At 48.7% G+C, this 17,192-nt stretch overlaps 1 protein-coding gene across 2 annotated transcripts in view; it reads left to right on the top strand.

Annotated features, from left to right (window-relative positions):
• irf2 (interferon regulatory factor 2) overlaps positions 1–15,263 on the top strand; it is a 48,795-nt gene extending 33,532 nt beyond the window's left edge. The window contains exons 7-10 of one of the 2 annotated variants that reach the window (XM_033018536.1): positions 69–195; positions 1,908–2,072; positions 10,121–10,164; positions 13,985–15,263. In XM_033018536.1, coding sequence (XP_032874427.1) covers positions 69–195; positions 1,908–2,072; positions 10,121–10,164; positions 13,985–14,299 — 651 coding nt within the window. In that variant the 3' untranslated portion in view covers positions 14,300–15,263. The remainder of the gene's footprint in view (positions 1–68; positions 196–1,907; positions 2,073–10,120; positions 10,165–13,984) is intronic. The other variant, XM_033018537.1, reaches the window with a different exon arrangement.
• Positions 15,264–17,192: the final 1,929 nt, after the last annotated feature.

The following is a 17,192-nucleotide window of genomic DNA, read 5'->3' as shown; positions in this document are numbered from 1 at the left end:
TCCGCTGCGCCACTGTGCCGCCCTTAGTTTGCTGCTGAAGTTAAACAAAATCACTTTTGTCTTTGCAGTGGAAAGCTCCCAAATTTCCGTTTGAAGATAATAAAGTATTGCTAAACAATCACAATCTCTCCACAAAGCCCAATGTCGTGGTGAAAGAGGATACTGAAGTGCACAGCACGGTGGACAACTTTGTAGGTGAGACTCAGATACACAAGTGCACAAGAAATAGGTTGAATTAATTACGTTCCACTGTCTACTGTTTCCATAAACGTTGACAAAACAAGTCGTACAGTTTTGGTGGTGGGAGGATTGGGTGGTTTATAACAATTCTGGGCCTGTCCCACTTACGCGACTTTTACGCGAACAAGGTACGACTCTTTGGGCGACTACTCACGACCATACAGGCTTCACCCCGCGACATGGCGCCAGGGTGTTGCCTGCATAGTCGTGAGTCGTCTCCTCAGTCACCCAAAGAGTCGTACCTTGTTCTGGTCGCCGCTGGATTTCCATGATGTTGAAAATTCTCGCCGACCTGCAACGACCTATGATGGGTGCCGGCAGTCGCCGAAAAAGTCGCGTAAGTGGGACAGGGCCTTAAGGTTATTTGTTTAACCATTATTCAACTGCTTTTTAGAAAGCGCCTGAAGAAGAAACCCAACCCGAAACATCACCTATCCTTGTTCTCCAGAGATGCTGCCTGACCCGCTGAGTTACTTCAGCACCCTGTGAAACGTCACCTGTCCATGTTCTCCAGAGATGCTGCCTGACCCGCTGAATTACTCCAGCACTCTGTGAAACGTCACCTATCCATGTTCTCCACAGATGCTGCCTGACCTGCTGAATTACTCCAGCACTCTGTGAAACGTCACCTATCCATGTTCTCCAGAGATGCTGCCTGACCCGCTGAGTTACTCCAGCACTCTGAAACGTCACCTATCCATGTTCTCCACAGATGCTGCCTGACCCGCTGAGTTACTCCAGCACTCTGTGAAACATCACCTATCCATGTTCTCCTGAAATGCTGCCTGACCTGCTGAGTTAATCCAGCACTCTGTGAAATGTCACCTATCCATGTTCTCCTGAGATGCTGCCTGACCCGCTGAGTTACTCCAGCATGATGTGTCCTGCTTTTTTAAAATCAATGATCTGTTGCATTCTAGATTAGTTTAACTCAGTTTATCGTCAGGTTTAGTTTATTTTATTATTGTCACGTGTACAGTATTATTGTCACCGTTCCTGTCCATGTACCTGTCCAAATGTCTTTTAATGAAAAAATAATTTGATATGAAGATAAACGTTATCCCACAAACAGAAAAGAACTAGAAGGTAAATGCAAAGTGCCGGAGTAACTCAGTGGCGCTGTCTGCACGGAGTTTGTACGTGACCGCGTGGGTTTTCTCCGGGTGCTCCGTTTTTTTTAAGGACAGTTTACATTCATACCAAGCCAATTAACCTACAAACCTGTACGTCTACGGAGTGCGGGAAGAGACTGGAGCAGCTGGAGAAAACCCACACAGGTCCCGGAGGAAACTCCGTACAGACAGCTCCCGTAGACAATAGAGAATAGGTGCAGGAGTAGGCCATTTGGCCCTTCGAGCCAGAACCGCCATTCAATGTGATCATGGCTGATCATCCACAATCAGTACCCCGTTCCTGCCTTCTCCCCATATCCCCTGACTCCGCTATCTTCAAGAGCCCTATCTAGCTCTCTCTTGAAAGTAGTCAGGAACGAGCCGGGGCCTCTGGCTCTGCAAGCGCAGTAATGCAGCAAATCAACCGCTGCGCCACCGTGCCGCCCAAACAGTCTGGTGGTTCTACTTGCGAGGTATCTTGCTCGGCATGTGCTGTGACTGTGTTGTACGAGGGTTTTTGCATGTCCGAGCTGACACACTGTGCTTCGTTTCAAGAGCTCGGTCACTCTCCGAACCGCTGCATGATGGAAGAAGCCATGATCGTCAGCAACCCGCCAGATATCTGTCAGGTGATAGAAGTGACTACGGAATGTGAGGATGAGCCCGTCAGCACCAGCCACCTCTACCCATTGCAGATCTCGCCAGTGTCCTCCTACGCAGGTCAGTGCCACGCTCACCAAAGCCAATTACCACTACCTACTATCTACCACTTTGGTGACCCTCGGACTATCCTTGATCGCACTTTGTGTTGGTAGGAACTGCAGATGCTGGAGTAACTGGGGACGAAGGATGAGAGGGAATCTTATTGAAACGTATAAGATTATTGGGATTGGACGCGCTAGGGGCAGGAAACATGTTCCCGGTGTTGGGGGAGTCCAGATCCAGGGGCCACAGTTTGAGAATAAGAGGTAGGCCATTTAGAACGGAGTTGAGAAAAAACCTTTTCACCCAGAGTTGTGAATCTGTGGAATTCTCTGCCACAGAAGGCAGTGGAGTCCAATTCTCTGGATGCTTTCAAAAGAGAGATAGATAGAGCTTTTAAAGGTAGCGGAGTCAAGGGATACGGGGAGACGGCAGGAACGGGATACTGTAATGAGGCACCACCATACCTCCCCAATTTGATATACCTTCACTCAGTCCGCCTGGGCCTACCTGATCTCCCGGTTACCAAACACTTTAACTCCCCCTCCCATTCCCACACTCACCTTTCTGTCCTGGGCCTCCTCCACTCTCAGAGTGAGGCCCAGCACAAATTGGATGAACAACACCTCATATTTTGCTTGGGCAGCTTACACCCCAGCGGTATGAACATTGACTTCTCTAACTTCAAGTAACCCTTGCTTTCCCTCTCTCTCCATCCCTCCCACATCCAATTCATTGTACAGGTGCACAACCTTTTATCCGAAAGCCTTGGGACCAGACACTTTTCGTAATTCGGAATTTTTCGGCTTTCGGAATGGAAGATTTTTAGCGTAGATTTTAACGGCTGGCTCAGTGGTAGAGTGCTCGGCTCATATCCGCAAAGTTTGCGCCTCGATCCCGGCAGTTACTCGGTCGCGAGTTTGAGGCTTCAATGTAGTTTTTTCTTGCAGAATAGGAGAGAATAGGGAGGGTTAGGCTGGGATCATTCTCTGTGAGATGATCTTAGTGCGGGAGACAAGTGTAGGAGAGGTGTACTGACTGTGTGGGCAGAACTTTGGAAGTGATTGCCCACCATTCTCAAAAGCCGCTGTGTCTCCCTGTCCCTGGGATAGCAGGGGGCGATCAAACAGCACAATACCCCCTCCCCCTCCAACTCCAGAGGAATCCGCTTTCCGATGGACCGCTACGGCGACGTGGCAGTTCGCCCACAGCCCGAGCTGCGCCACCCCAAGAACAAGATGTACCTTGCACACCATCAGCTTCTGCCCCTGCGTGTTCCTCTGGAGTTGGAGCGGGGCTGGGCTGGAGTTGCTGATCTGGGATCTCCGTGGTTGCAGTGGGCCTGGGGGTCGGTGTCCCGATGAGGGGACGCAGCTCGGGCTGTGGGCGAACTGCCACTTGTCGCCGTAGCGGCCCATCGGGGAGCGGCTTCTGGTGGTCCTGACGTCTCCGGCCACCCCCCTGTACAGGAGCTGAGACTACACTGTACCGCCCTTGCAGGTGAGCAGGAGAGTGGGGTTGTTTGCAGTTGCAGAGGGAGGGGGCAAGGGCGGTACAGTTCCCAGTCTCAGCTCCTGTACAGGGGGGTGGCCGGAGACGTCAGGACCAACAGGAACCCGCTCCCCGATGGGACGCTACAGCGACAAGTGGCAGTTCGCCCACAGCCCGAGCTGCGCCCCCTCATCCGCAATCCGGGTTCCTCTGTAGTTGGAACGGGGCTGGGCTAGAGTTGCTGCTGGCTGTGAGTCTCTGGGATCTCCGTGCTTGCAGTCGGTGTCCCGTTGGTCCTGACGTCTCCGGCCACCCCCCTGGACAGGAGCTGAGACTGGGAACTGTACCGCCCTTGCCCCCTCCCTCTGCAACTGCAAACAACCCTACTCTCCTGCTCACCTGCAAGGGCGGTACAGTGTAGTCTCAGCTCCTGTACAGGGGGGTGGCCGGAGACGTCACAGCCCGAGCTGCGCCCCCTAAGAACAAGACGTACCTTGCACACCATCAGCTTCTGTCCCTACGGGGAGCGTGTTCCTCTGGAGTTGGAACGGGGCTGGGCTGCTGCTGGCTGTGGGTCTCAGGGATCTCCATGCTTGCAGTGGGCCTGGGGGTCGGTGTCCGGTTGGTCCTGACGTCTCCGGTGACTGGCACTGACCTGCTGGCATCGCCGACGTGAAGACAGTGCAAAGCCCCCGCGCCGGTGCAATGGGCGGGGAGCTGGAGAGGGGAGGGAAGGGGTCACACACATGGCCGGGAAGCAGAGGGGTGTAGGTGGGGTGAAACTGAAGGGAGCGACAATCTGCTGTTGCCTGCCCGCTGAGTTAAAAAGTTCCCACGCAAGACTCACGATACACTGTGTATCGTGAGTCTACCTTGGGAACTTTTTAACTCAGCGGGCAGGCAGCAGCAGATTGTCAATTATTAACCCTCCCGCGCAATATACCCTCACCTTCTCTTTTATGAATGGGGATTTAGTTCCCCTTTCTTCGAGGACCGACCGGAGGTTCCGCTGTCACCTCTGCGGGCCGCCCTCGGTGAACGTCTTCAAGGACCTTTCTTCAAGGACCGAAAAAATGTCCGCTATTCAGAGCTTTTCGTTATTTGGAATTTCGGATAAAAGGTTGTGCACCTGTACTAGTTTCAAAGTCGTCTTGTTCAGTCTTTTATCTGTAACATGTTCTCACCTACACCACAGCTAACAATGGCCTGTGTCCTTTATCATCGCTACTTTCATTCTTTCATGAAAGTATTCTGCATATCTTTCATTCATTTGTTCTGTATCTCACTATAATCACCGTCTATATCTCTTGTTTCCCTTTCCTCTGACTCTCAGTCTGATGAAGGTTCTCGACCTGAAACGTCACCTATCCATGTTCTCCAGGGATGCTGCCTGACCCGCTGAGTTACTCCAGCACTCTGTGAAACGTCACCTATCCATGTTCTCCAGAGATGCTGCCTGACCCGCTGAGTTACTCCAGCACTCTGTGAAACGTCACCTATCCATGTTCTCCACAGATGCTGCCTGACCTGCTGAGTTACTCCAGCACTCTGTGAAACGCCACCTAGCCATGTTCTCCAGAGATGCTGCCTGACAAAGAACTGTAGATGCTGGTTTACAAAAAGAAATGACATAAAGTGCTGGAGTAACTCAGCTGGTCAGGCAGCATCTCTGGAGAACATGGATAGGTGACGTTTCACAGAGTGCTGGAGTAACTCAGCGGGCCAGGCAGCATCTCTGGAGAACATGGATGGGTGCCGTTTAGGGTCGGGACCCTTCTGCAGACTCGACCCAAAATGTCACCTATCCATGTTCTGCAGAAATGCTGCCTGACACACTGAGTTACTCCAGCACTTTGTGACCTTATATGTAATAACCAGCATCCGCAGTTCTTTGTTTTCTAATTATTCTAGCATTTGGTGTTGTTTTCTGTAAAGCAGCATCTGCAGTTCCTTGTTTCTACCTGATAATATTACCTACTGACCTAAAATATCAATTGGTACTTCATGTTTAAGAAAGAACTGTAGATGCTGGAAAAATCAAAGGTAGACAAAAATGCTGGAGGAACTCAGAGGGTGAGGCAGCATCTATGGAGCGAAGGAATAGGTGACGTTTCGGGTCGAGACCCTTCTTCAGACTGATGTGGGGGTGGGGAGGGCAGGAAGAAGAAAGGAAGAGGTGGAGACAGTGGGCTGTGGGAGAGCTGGGAAGGGGAGGGGAAGGAGGGAGAAAGTAAGGACTACCTGAAATTGCAGGTCAATGTTCATACCGCTGGGGTGTAAACTACTCAAGCAAAATATGAGGAGCAGCTCCTCCAATTTGTGGTGGGACTCACTCTGGCCATGGAGGAGGCCCAGGACAGAAAGGTCGGATACGGAATGGGAGGGGGAGTTGAAGTGCTGAGCCACCGGGTGATCAAGTTGGTTATTGCGAACTGTGCGGAGGTGTTGGGCGAAGCTTGGTCTCACCGATGTAGAGCAGCTGACATCTAGAGCAGCGGATGCAGTAGATGAGGTTGGAGGAGGTGCAGGTGAACCTCTGCCTCACCTGGAACGACTGCTTTGGTCCTTGGATGGAGTCAAGGGGGGGAGGTAAAGCGACAAGTGTAGCACATGAATCGATGGACAATGAAATTCCTTTTTTGTGTACAGTTCAATAATAATCTTGCTATACTGAGGCACATGGATAATGAGCAGGTCTTGGTAAAATTTGATCTTGGCATCATGTTTGGTTCGGATGTTATCGGCTGAAGAACCTGTTCCTGCGCTCTGCTGTTCTATGTTCAATGTCCCAACAACTAAATAAAATGGCGGCACGATGGCGCAGCAGTAGAGTTGCTGCCTCACAGCGTCTGACTACGGGTGCTGTCTGTACGGAGTTTTGTACGTTCTCCCCGTGACCTGCGTGGGTTTTCTCTGACAATAGACAATAGGTGCAGGAGTAGGCCATTCGGCCCTTCAAGCCGGCACCGCCATTCAATGTGATCATGGCTGATCATCCACAATCAGTACCCCGTTCCTGCCTTCTCCCCATATCCCCTGACTCCGCTATCTTCAAGAGCCCTGTCTAGCTCTCTCTTGAAAGTATCCAGAGAACCTGCCTCCGCCGCCCTCTGAGGCAGAGAATTCCACGGACTCACAACTCTCTGTGTGAAAAAAAGATTCCTCATCTCTGTTCTAAATGGGTTACCCCTTATTCTTAAACTGTGGCCCCTGGTTCTGGGTTCCCCCAACATCGGGAACATGTTTCCTGCCTCTAGCGTGTCCAAACCCTTAATAATCTTATACGTTTCAATAAGATCGCCTCTCATCCTAAATTCCAGAGTTTATAAGCCCAGCCACTCCATTCTCTCAACATATGACAGTCCCGCAATCCCAGGAATTAACCTGGTGAACCTACGCTGCACTCCCTCAATAGCAAGAATTCTGAGATCTTCAGTTTAATCCCACACTCCAAAGACGCACAGGTTTGTAGGTTAATTGGCTTGGTATAAATGTCCACTGTCCACTAGTGCCATGCAGGGTAATATTCATACCACTGGGTGGTAAGCTGCCCAAGCTAACTATGTTTCGTTTATTGTCACGTGTACCGAGGTACAGAGGAAAGCTTGTCTGAATCAACCATCAGGGTTATTGTCAAATAACCATGACGACAACATTAATCTCATTAATCACCTGCATCTCCTCCTCAAAAATATCTATGTAAGACCAAGTTATAGAAGCAAGTCTAGGTCAGTTGGATCATCATAATTCACACAAGAAGATCATGACTGGTAATGGTGAAAGGCTTGGATAGAGTGGATGTGGAGAGGATGTTTCCACTAGTGCGAGAGTCCAGGGCCAGAGGCCATAGCCTCAGAATAAAAGTACGTACCTTTAGAAAGGAGATGAGGAGGAATTTCTTTCGTAAGAGGGTGGTGAGACTGTGGAATTTGAATGGCAGCGGAGGCCACGTCATTGGATATTTTAAGATCATTATAAGATTATTAAGGGTTTGGACATGCTAGAGGCAGGAAACATGAATTCTCTGCCTCAGAGGGCGGTGGAGTCCGGCTCCCTGGGTACTTTCAAGAGAGAGCTAGATAGGGCCCTTAAACATAGCGGAGTCAGGGGATACGACAGGAACGGGGTACTGATTGGGGATGATCAGCCATGATCACATTGAAATGCGGTGCTGGCTCGAAGGGCCGAATGGCCTACTCCTGCACCTATTGTCTCTTGCCTATTGATAATCGCTCATCAAGCCTAAAGCCAAAGTACTATCTAAACTGATTATACAAACCTTTGCTCAGGATAATAACTAACTCCATATGCAAGCTACCAACGAGCCTGTTTCCACACTTTATCACCCTATGATTATGACTCTAGCAGCACATAAAAACTGATGGTGTTGAAAGCTGCATCATGACCTCTTCTCCCATCTCCAGCTTTTCTCCTCCTCATGGACATTCCTGTCGGCCTTCCACCCAAACCTGTAAACTGGGCCTGACCCCAGCCTTTAACCCTGTCGGGTTTTCACCATCCCTGGTGAAATCAGAGTCTTTTACCCAGAGTAGAGGAATCAAGAACCATAGGACATAGGTTTAAAGTGAAGGGGCAAAGATTTAACAAGCACCTGAGAGGTCATTTTTTTACACGAAGGGTGTGTATGGAATGAGCTGCCGGAGGAGGCAGTTGGGGCAGGAATTATCACAATGCCTAAGAAACATTTAGACAGGTACATGGATAGGACAGGTTTGGGGGGATATGGGCCAAACACAGGCAGATGGGACTATGTGTAGATTGGACATGTTGGTCGGTGTGGGCAAGTTGGGTCGAAGGGCCCGTTTCCACGCTGTATGACTATAGCCCTTTTAAATGCTTTAATTGTACCGACCTTAACTCCTTCCTCTGTCAGCTTGTTCCATTTGCCCACCACTCTTTACGTCGAAAAGTTGCCCCTCGGGTTAGAAACATAGAAACATAGAAAATAGGTGCAGGAGTAGGCCATTTGGCCCTTTGAGCCTGCACCGCCATTCAATATGATCATGGCTGATCATCCAACTCAGTATGGGTTCCTATGGATTCTTAGAGCAGCTTGTAATGGAGCCGACCAGAAAAAAGGCATTTCTGGATTTAGTGTTGTCCAATGAACCAGATATGTTAAGAGAACTCGAGGTAAAGGGACCGCTTGGAGGTATTGATCATAATATGATTAGTTTTAATCTGCAATTTGAGAAGGAGAAGGTTAAATCGCAGTGATGCAGTTGAACAAAGGGGACTATGAAGACATGAGAGAGAAGCTGGCCAAGGTAGACTGGAAAGGGATCCTAGCAGGAATGACGGTGGAACAGCAATGGCAGGAATTTCTGGGCATAATCCGGAAGACGCAGGATAATTTCATTCCAAAAAGGTAGAAAGATTCTAAGGGGAGTAGGAGGCAACCGTGCCTGACAAGAGAAGTTAGGGATAGAATAAAACTAAAAGAAAAGATGTATAACACAGCAAAGAGTAGCCGGAAGCCAGAGGATTGGGAAACTTTCATAGGACAACAGAAGGAAACAAAATGGGCAATACGGGCTGAAAAGATGAAGTACGAGGGGAAGCTGGCCAGCAATGTAAAGAAGGAGAGTAAAAGCTTCTTTAGATATGTTAAGGGAAAAAGAGTAGCAAAGTCAAATGTGGGTCCCTTAAAGGCAGACACGGGTGAAATTATTATGGGGAACAAGGAAATGGCAGAAGAGTTGAACAGGTACTTCGGATCTGTCTTCACCAAGGAAGACACAAACCAGAAGTACTGGAGGACAGAGGATCTAAGGGGGTAGCGGAACAGAAATACATTTTCATTAGGCGAGAAATAGTACTGGGTAGGATAATGGGACTGAAGGATGATAAATTGAATATATTGAAAAGACTAGGCTTGTATTCACTGACGTTTAGAAGAGTGAGGGGGATCTTATAGAAACATATATAATTATAAAAGGACAGGACAAGCTAGATGCAAGAAAAATGTTCCCAATGTTGGGCGAGTCCAGAACCAGGGGCCACAGTCTTAGAATAATGGGGAGATCATTTAAGACTGAGGTGAGAAAAAACTTTTTCACCCAGAGAGTTGTGATGGATGGATTTAAGAGAGAGTTAGATAGAGCTCTAGGGGCTAGTGGAGTCAAGAGATATGGGGAGAAGGCAGGCATGGGTTATTGATAGGGGACGATCAGCCGTGATCACAATGAATGGCGGTGCTGGCTCGAATGGCCGAATGGCCTCCTCCCGCACCTATTTTCTATGTTTCTATGATCTACTGAGTTACTCCAGCACTCTGTGAAACATCACCTATCCACATTCCCCAGAGATGCTGCCTGACCCGCTGAGTTACTCCAGCAATTTGTGTCTATTTTCTATAGAATAGAGGCAAACACTAGCAGTAGATGTGCTCTGACTGTGAGCAGTTGTTCATAGATTGAAGGTTTTGGCTATTATACACTTTAAACCTAAATCTAAAGAGATCCATGTTATTCTGAAGGGAATAAAATGCTTTTGCGGAGTGGTGCAAGTTGACTCTCCCTTTAAACTAATTCTCACTTTTGTTTGTCCATTAGAAAGTGAAACGGATAGTGTTGCAACTGATGCAGACCATGATGAGGTCAGTAAATAACATCCTGCTTTGAAGTGAAACAAAGGGAGAGGTTTATTTACTTGGGGGATTTACTGATTGGGGGATGATCAGCCATGATCACATTGAATGGCGGTGCTGGCTCGAAGGGCCGAATGGCCTACTCCTGCACCTATTGTCTATTGGGAAGGATTTTTAGCCTTGGCGATACAGCACGGAAACAGGCCCTTCGGCCCACCGTGTCCACACCAGCCATCGATCGCCCATTCACACCCACTTTCCCACCCACTCTCTGCACACCAGGGGCAATTTTTACCGAGGGCCAATTAACCTACAAACCTGCACGTCTTTGGAGCGTGGGAGGAAACCGGAGAGCTCGGAGAAAAACCCGCGCAGGTCACGGGGAGAACGTGCAAACTCCGTACAGACAGCACTTGTAATTAGGATGGAACCCGGGTCTCTGGCGCAGTGAGGCAGCAACTGTAACATTGCGCCACCGTGCCGTGTCTCAATTGTGATGCTCCGATACATACTGTACATTGCTGTAACACTCATATTTCGCTTGGGCAGCTGACAACCCAGCGATATGAGTATTGATTTCTCTAGCGTCAAGTAACCCCTTGCTTTCCCTCTCTCTCCATCTCCCCCCCGTCCGAGTTCTCCGACTAATTCCACTGTCCTCCTGATTAAAAATTACTGATTGCACGCCTCGTTGTCACCTTCCCCACAGCCAACAATGAACAATTCTACATTCCCTTGATCATCGTCAGCTTTGATCTGTTCTTTTCACACCGTACACATGTCCTTTGTACCCCTCCATATCTCTCGTTTCCCTCTCCCCTCCGACTCTCAATCTGAAGAAGGGTCTCGACCCGAAAAGTCACCCATTCCTTCTCTCCAGAGATGTTGCATTTTGTGTCTATCTTCTGTGTAAAGCAGCATCTGCAGTTCCTTCCCACGCTGTTGTGGTCACGTTCTCAGCCCCATCAACCTCGGGTCGATCAGTAAAAGTACCTGTTCAATTATATATTTGAAGCTTAAAATAATGTGAGGAATTTTCCTTGTTCTGCATGTTTCAATGAGGTCCCCCCCTCATTCTTCTAAACTCCAGCGAGTACAGGCCCAGTGCCGACAAAAGCTCATTGTAGTTTAACCCACTCATTCCTTGAGATCATTCTTGTAAATCTCCTCTGGACCCTCTCCAGAGCCGGCACATCCTTCCTCAGATATGGTGCCCAAAATTGCTCACAATATTCCAAATGCGGCCTGACCAGCGCCTTATAGAGCCTCAGCATTACATCCCTGTTTTTTGTATCCAAGCCCTCTTGAAATCAATGCTAGCATTGAGTTTGGTTTCTTTACTACCTGTACTGATTCGACGCCGATTAACTTTTTGGGAATCCTGCACCAGCATTTCCAAGTCCCTTTGCACCGATTTCTGGATTCTTGCGCCTTTTAGAAAATAATCTACGCCTTTATTTCTGCTACCAAAATGCATGACTTCAGAACCAGGGCCACAGTCTTAGAATAAAGGGGAGGTCATTTAAGACTGAGGTGAGAAAAAACGTTTTCACCCAGAGAGTTGTGAATTTATGGAATTCCCTGCCACAGAGGGCAGTGGAGGCCAAGTCACTGGATGGATTTAAGAGAGAGTTAGATAGAGCTCTAGGGGCTGATGGAGTCAAGGGATATGGGGAGAAGGCAGGCACGGGTTATTGATAGGGGACGATCAGCCATGATCACAATGAATGGCGGTGCTGGCTCAAAGGGCCGAATGGCCTCCTCCTGCAACTATTTTCTATGTTTCTATGACTCCGCACTCCATATTCCATCTGCCACTTCTCTGCCCACTCTCCCAACCTGTCCAAGCCCTTCTGCAGAGTCCCTGCTTTCTGCACACTACCTGCCCCTCCACATATTTTCATATCATCCGCAAATCCCCTCGTCCAAATCATTAAGATACAACGTGAAGAGTAGCGGCCCCAGCACTGACCCTTGCGGGACTCCGCTACTCACTGGCAGCCTACCATAAAAAGCCCCCTTTATTGCCACCCTTTGTCTTCTGCCATCCAGCCAACCTGCTATCCATGCTAGTTTCTGCCCCTTTGATACCGTGGGCCCTCACGTGTGGCACCTTATCAAAGGCTTTCTGAAAATCTCAGCAAACAACATATACTGATTCTCCTTTGTCTGTCCTGCTAATTGCTTCTTCAAAAAGTCTCGCATTGGTGCTGGTGTATGGGGGTTATTGATGGTCGGCATGGACGTGGTTGGCCGAAGAGATTGTATCCATCCTGTGTCTCTAAAGTCTAAGGTCTAAAGAGAGAGTACAACTGAGGCAAGCATAACTCTGCAAGAAATGCAACACCTGTCCCTTCACCTCCCCCCTCGACTCCATTCAGGGTCCCAAGCAGTCGTTCCAGGTGTGACAAAGGTTCACCTGTATCTCCTCCAACCTCATCTACTGCATCCGCTGCTCTAGATGTCAGCTGATTTACATCGGTGAGACCAAGCGTAGGTTGGGCGATCGTTTCGCCGAACACCTCCGCTCAGTCCGCAATAACCTACCTGACCTCCCGGTGGCTCAGCACTTCAACTCCCCCTCCCATTCCCAATCCGACCTCTCTGTCCTGGGTCTCCTCCATTGCCAGAGTGAGCAACAGCGGAAATTGGAGGAACAGCACCTCATATTCCGTCTGGGGTCCTTGCGACCTCATGGCATTAACATTGAATTCTCCCAATTTGGCTAGCCCGTGTTGTCTCCTCCCCTTCCTTAACCCTCTAGCTGTCTCCTCCCACCCTCCCATCCGCCCGCCCTCGGGCTCCTCCTCCTCCTCCCCTTTTCCTTCTTTCTTTCCCCACCCCCCATCAGTCTGAAGAAGGGTTTCGGCCCGAAACGTCGCCTATTTCCTTCGCTCCATAGATGCTGCTGCACCCGCTGAGTTTCCCCAGCAATTTTGTGTACCTTCCAAGCATAACTCTAGTTGCCCTCTCCCCTGACCCTCAGTCTGGAGAAGGGTCTCGACTCAAAACGTCACCTATCCATTTTCTCCAGAAATGCTGAGTTACCCCAGCATATTGTGTCTTATCTGCCAGAGGAGATAGAAGATACATGGATAGGACAGGTTTGGCAGAATGTGGACCAAACGCGGGCAAGTGGGACTTGCTTAGATGGGACATCTTGGTAAGTTGGGTCGAAGGGTCTGTTTCCGTGCTGGATGGATGACTCTGTGACTCCATAGCTGGCGTCCGGCCCTTCCCCCACACATCAGCTACAAAGATGAACTTCTTCACCTTTTGTTTTAAAAACCAAAAATATTTATTCAAATATTAAAATAGTATTTACAACCCAATAAAACAAAGCAGATCCCACCACCATAAAACAAGACAAAACAATGATACTAAGTAAACTGCTAAGCAACTAAATTGCAATCCTTGTCCAGGATGTATTCAGCCCCTCTCGGTGGCCAGCGGTACCGGAAATCCCCCAGGGTGCCCGTGGACAGCGCGTAGTCCCTTTCTAGTACCACCCGGGTGTGGACGTGACCCCGGAAAAGGGGCAGGCAGCCGGCTCTTCCGCCTGGTGCCGAGACTCGCGGATGGCCAGCTCGGCCAGGCCCAGGAGCAACCCTCCAGGTCCAGGACACTTTCAGCCCTGCCAACTTCTTCACCTTGGTGGGAGGCAGCATTCGCGTACCTTCTTTCCCATTTCCTCAGAATGGATGGCACAGGTTTTGGAGGGATTATGGGCCAGACGTATGTGGGTGGGTGGGACTCGTGCGGTAGGGGACACGTCGGGCCGAAGGGCCTGTTTCCACGCTGTGTGACTCCGCCACTGTTATTTCCTCAGATGACTGAGGGCGGCAAGCAAGACCGGACGCACTGGCAACAGAGCCACATCGAGGGGAAGGAGTTTCTCAGCAACGTGGGCGTGAACAGTGTGTACTATACGGCCAGCATGCCCGGCCAGAGTCCCAGCATCCACCTGCTAAGCAACGGGTGTGACGGACCCGCACCTTACACCCCGGCCACCACCTTATCGGTGAAGATCGCCGCATCGCCCGCCGCACCTTCGCACCATTCTTCCATAAAGCTTCGCATGGCAGAGAGCCGGGCCACGGTCATCGTGAAGGCGTCAGACTTAACCAGAGGCAAGAACTGCTGAAAAACACACACAGTTTGGTCTGGAGTTTAACGTTGCCTTCGTCTGATGAGGATATAACTGGGCTGCAACTGCACTGTCACCTAACGTGTGAATGGACCTTATGGGGCCGCAATAAAACACAGAATGAAGAGAACTGGAAGCCACTCGACTACACCTGCCGACTCCAGTTCGTTCATCAAATTCTAACTCAGGACTACAGGTTTATGAACTATTTTATTTCCTTTGAGTTTCCCTGTTGCACTCGTATTTCTCCCCCCCCCACCCCCCCCAAAAAAAACAAAAGAAGAAATTGGCTGGGCAATGCCCCCCCCCCCCGTATCCGAACAGACAAAATGGGACCAGTATGGGGAGAAATAACAAAAATGTGCCTTATAAACCTGGCTGGCCGCAGCAGGAGAAATGTGAACTGCTTGTAAATGGGTTTTTTTTAACTTTTTTAAAATGTGAATATGTATGTAGTGCAGGAGAAATGAAACGTATGGCCTGCTTTTGTTTGTTTGCACCTTAAATCCTAGTCTAGCACTAAACGCAATCATATTAATGGCGATTAAATGCAGAAATTCAGAAATTTTATAAAAAATTATTGTGGTTCAGAGTTCTAATTCTAAGCCTGCTTTTACTGTTCTCTGCTCAAGCACAGAATTACATTAAACAGCAAGCACATGGAAATTGCCTAGATTTTTTTTTAAATAAGAAAGGATTTAGTCTTTTTCTAAAGCAAGCTTTTTATTTTTTGTTATCACATGTAAAGGGATTATTTTATTCAGGGTAATTGAATGCTGAAGTGAATATAAATCTTTATCTTTTTTACCAAAGTATGTTTGTTGTTTCTGGTCGGGTTTTGTCGGCATAAATATCTGTGGTAAATTGTTGATTGTTTTTTTTTTGTGTTTTTTTTACAAATTTGTAGCAATTACAAAAAGTATCCAATAAAATGTAGCCTCTACATCACTGACTAGAGAAAGTGACTCTTGTCATTATTCTTTGAACTTGATACACTGTGGACGGATCGATTGTAATCACGTATTGTCTTTTCGCTGACTGGTTAGCACGCAGCAAAAAGCTCTTCACTGAGACAACAAACTGAACGGATTGATTAATGTTCCACGATCTCACTGGGTTTTTAAACTAGTTCATGTTTTTTAGGTGTCTGAAGAAGGGTTTCGGCCCGAAAACGTCGCCTATTTCCTTTGCTCCATAGATGCTGCCTCACCCGCTGAGTTTCTCCAGCATTTTTGTCTACCTTCATGTATTTTAAGCATTTTTTAAACCTTTAGTTCAGATGAGTTTGGTTTACTGTCACGTGTACCGAGGTACAGTGAAAAGCTTTTGTTGCGTGCTAACCAGTCAGCGGAAAGACAATACATGATTACAATTGAGCTGTTCACAGTGTGCAGATATAGGATAAAGGGAATAACGTTTAGTGCAAGATAAAACCAGTAAAGTCTAATCAAGGATAGGCCGAGGGTCACCAATGAGGTAGATAGTAGGTCAGGACCGCTCTCTAGTTGTGGTAGGATGGTTCAGTTGCCTGATAACAGCTGGGAAGAAACTGTCCCTGAATCTGGAGGTGTGCGTTTTGACACTTCTGTGTCTTTTGCCTGATGGGAGAGGGGAGAAGAGGGAGTGACCAGGGTGCGACTGGTTCTTGATTATACTACCATTGAAGCGTGAATCTTCGGAGCTTGGAACCTAGACAACTGACAGGGTGGCACGGTGGCGTAGCGGTAGAGTTACTGCCTTACAGCTGCCTCACAGCGCCAGAGACCCGGGTTCGATCCCGACTACGGGTGCTGTCTGCACGGAGTTTGTACCTTCTCCCCATAACCTGCGTGGGTTTTCTCCGAGATCTTCGGTTTCCTCCCACACTCCAAAGACGTTACAGGTTTGTAGGTTAATTGGCTTGGTGATGCGGACACGAGTTGTCAAGCAAATAATTCTTTATTAGTAATACACAGTACAGCTCCCAAAACCACAACGAGGGACATAACCATTCCGAACCCTATGTATACTCCAGGGGAGCCCCGTGACCCACTCCTCCCGCCAAACCAAGTCACATGACCCAACCCCTGTTGCCGAGGGTTCGCACCACGCACGGCTGACCACCAGGGGCCACCACATTGGTATAAATGCAAAAAAATGTCCCTAGGGTGTGTTGGATAGTTAATGTGCGGGGATCGCTGGTCGGTGCAACTCGGTGGGTTGAAGAGCCTGTTTCTGCGCTGAATATATATCTCCAAACAGCACAGCACTGCAACAGACCCTTTGGCTCAGATTAATTTAGTTTACCGAACATGATGCCAAAATAAACTAACCTCATCTGTCTGAACGGGCTACTGATTGGGGATGATCGGCCATGATCACATTGAATGGCGGTGCTGGCTCGAAGGGCCGAATGGCCTATTCCTGCACCTATTGTCTATTGTCTATTGTTCTTGATCCAGATTCCTCAAGGCCGTTGGTGAGCCTACACTTGGAATACTGTATTCATTTATGTTCACCCTGCCATAAGAAAAATACGTCACCAGCTGTAAAGATTGCGAACAAGTTGTTGTACGAAGATGTTCCCCTGGCTTCGATGGCCTGAGGTTAGGGAGAGGAAAGATTGGGGCAAGCTGGGACTCTATTCCTATTTGCCCTGTCCCACGGTACGAGTTCATTCCAAGAGCTCTCCCGAGTTTGCCCTGATTCGATCTCGGAGATTTACGGTAATGGCCGCTCGTTGGTACTCGGGGCTCTCGTGGACATTTATCAACATGTTGAAAAATCTTCACGAGTCTTCCCGAGCTTACCTGCCGTTAGCGAGTCTTCCCGAGTACCTGCCGTTAGCGTTACGAGCCGCTAAGAGACGTCCCCGAGCTCCGACGTACCCGCTACGTTCATTCTCTGTGCT

Source organism: Amblyraja radiata, chromosome 3, assembly GCF_010909765.2.
Source record: "Amblyraja radiata isolate CabotCenter1 chromosome 3, sAmbRad1.1.pri, whole genome shotgun sequence".
Lineage (NCBI taxonomy): Eukaryota > Metazoa > Chordata > Chondrichthyes > Rajiformes > Rajidae > Amblyraja > Amblyraja radiata.
Note: the sequence above shows the minus strand (reverse complement) of the source record. Positions and strands in the feature narration are given on the sequence as shown.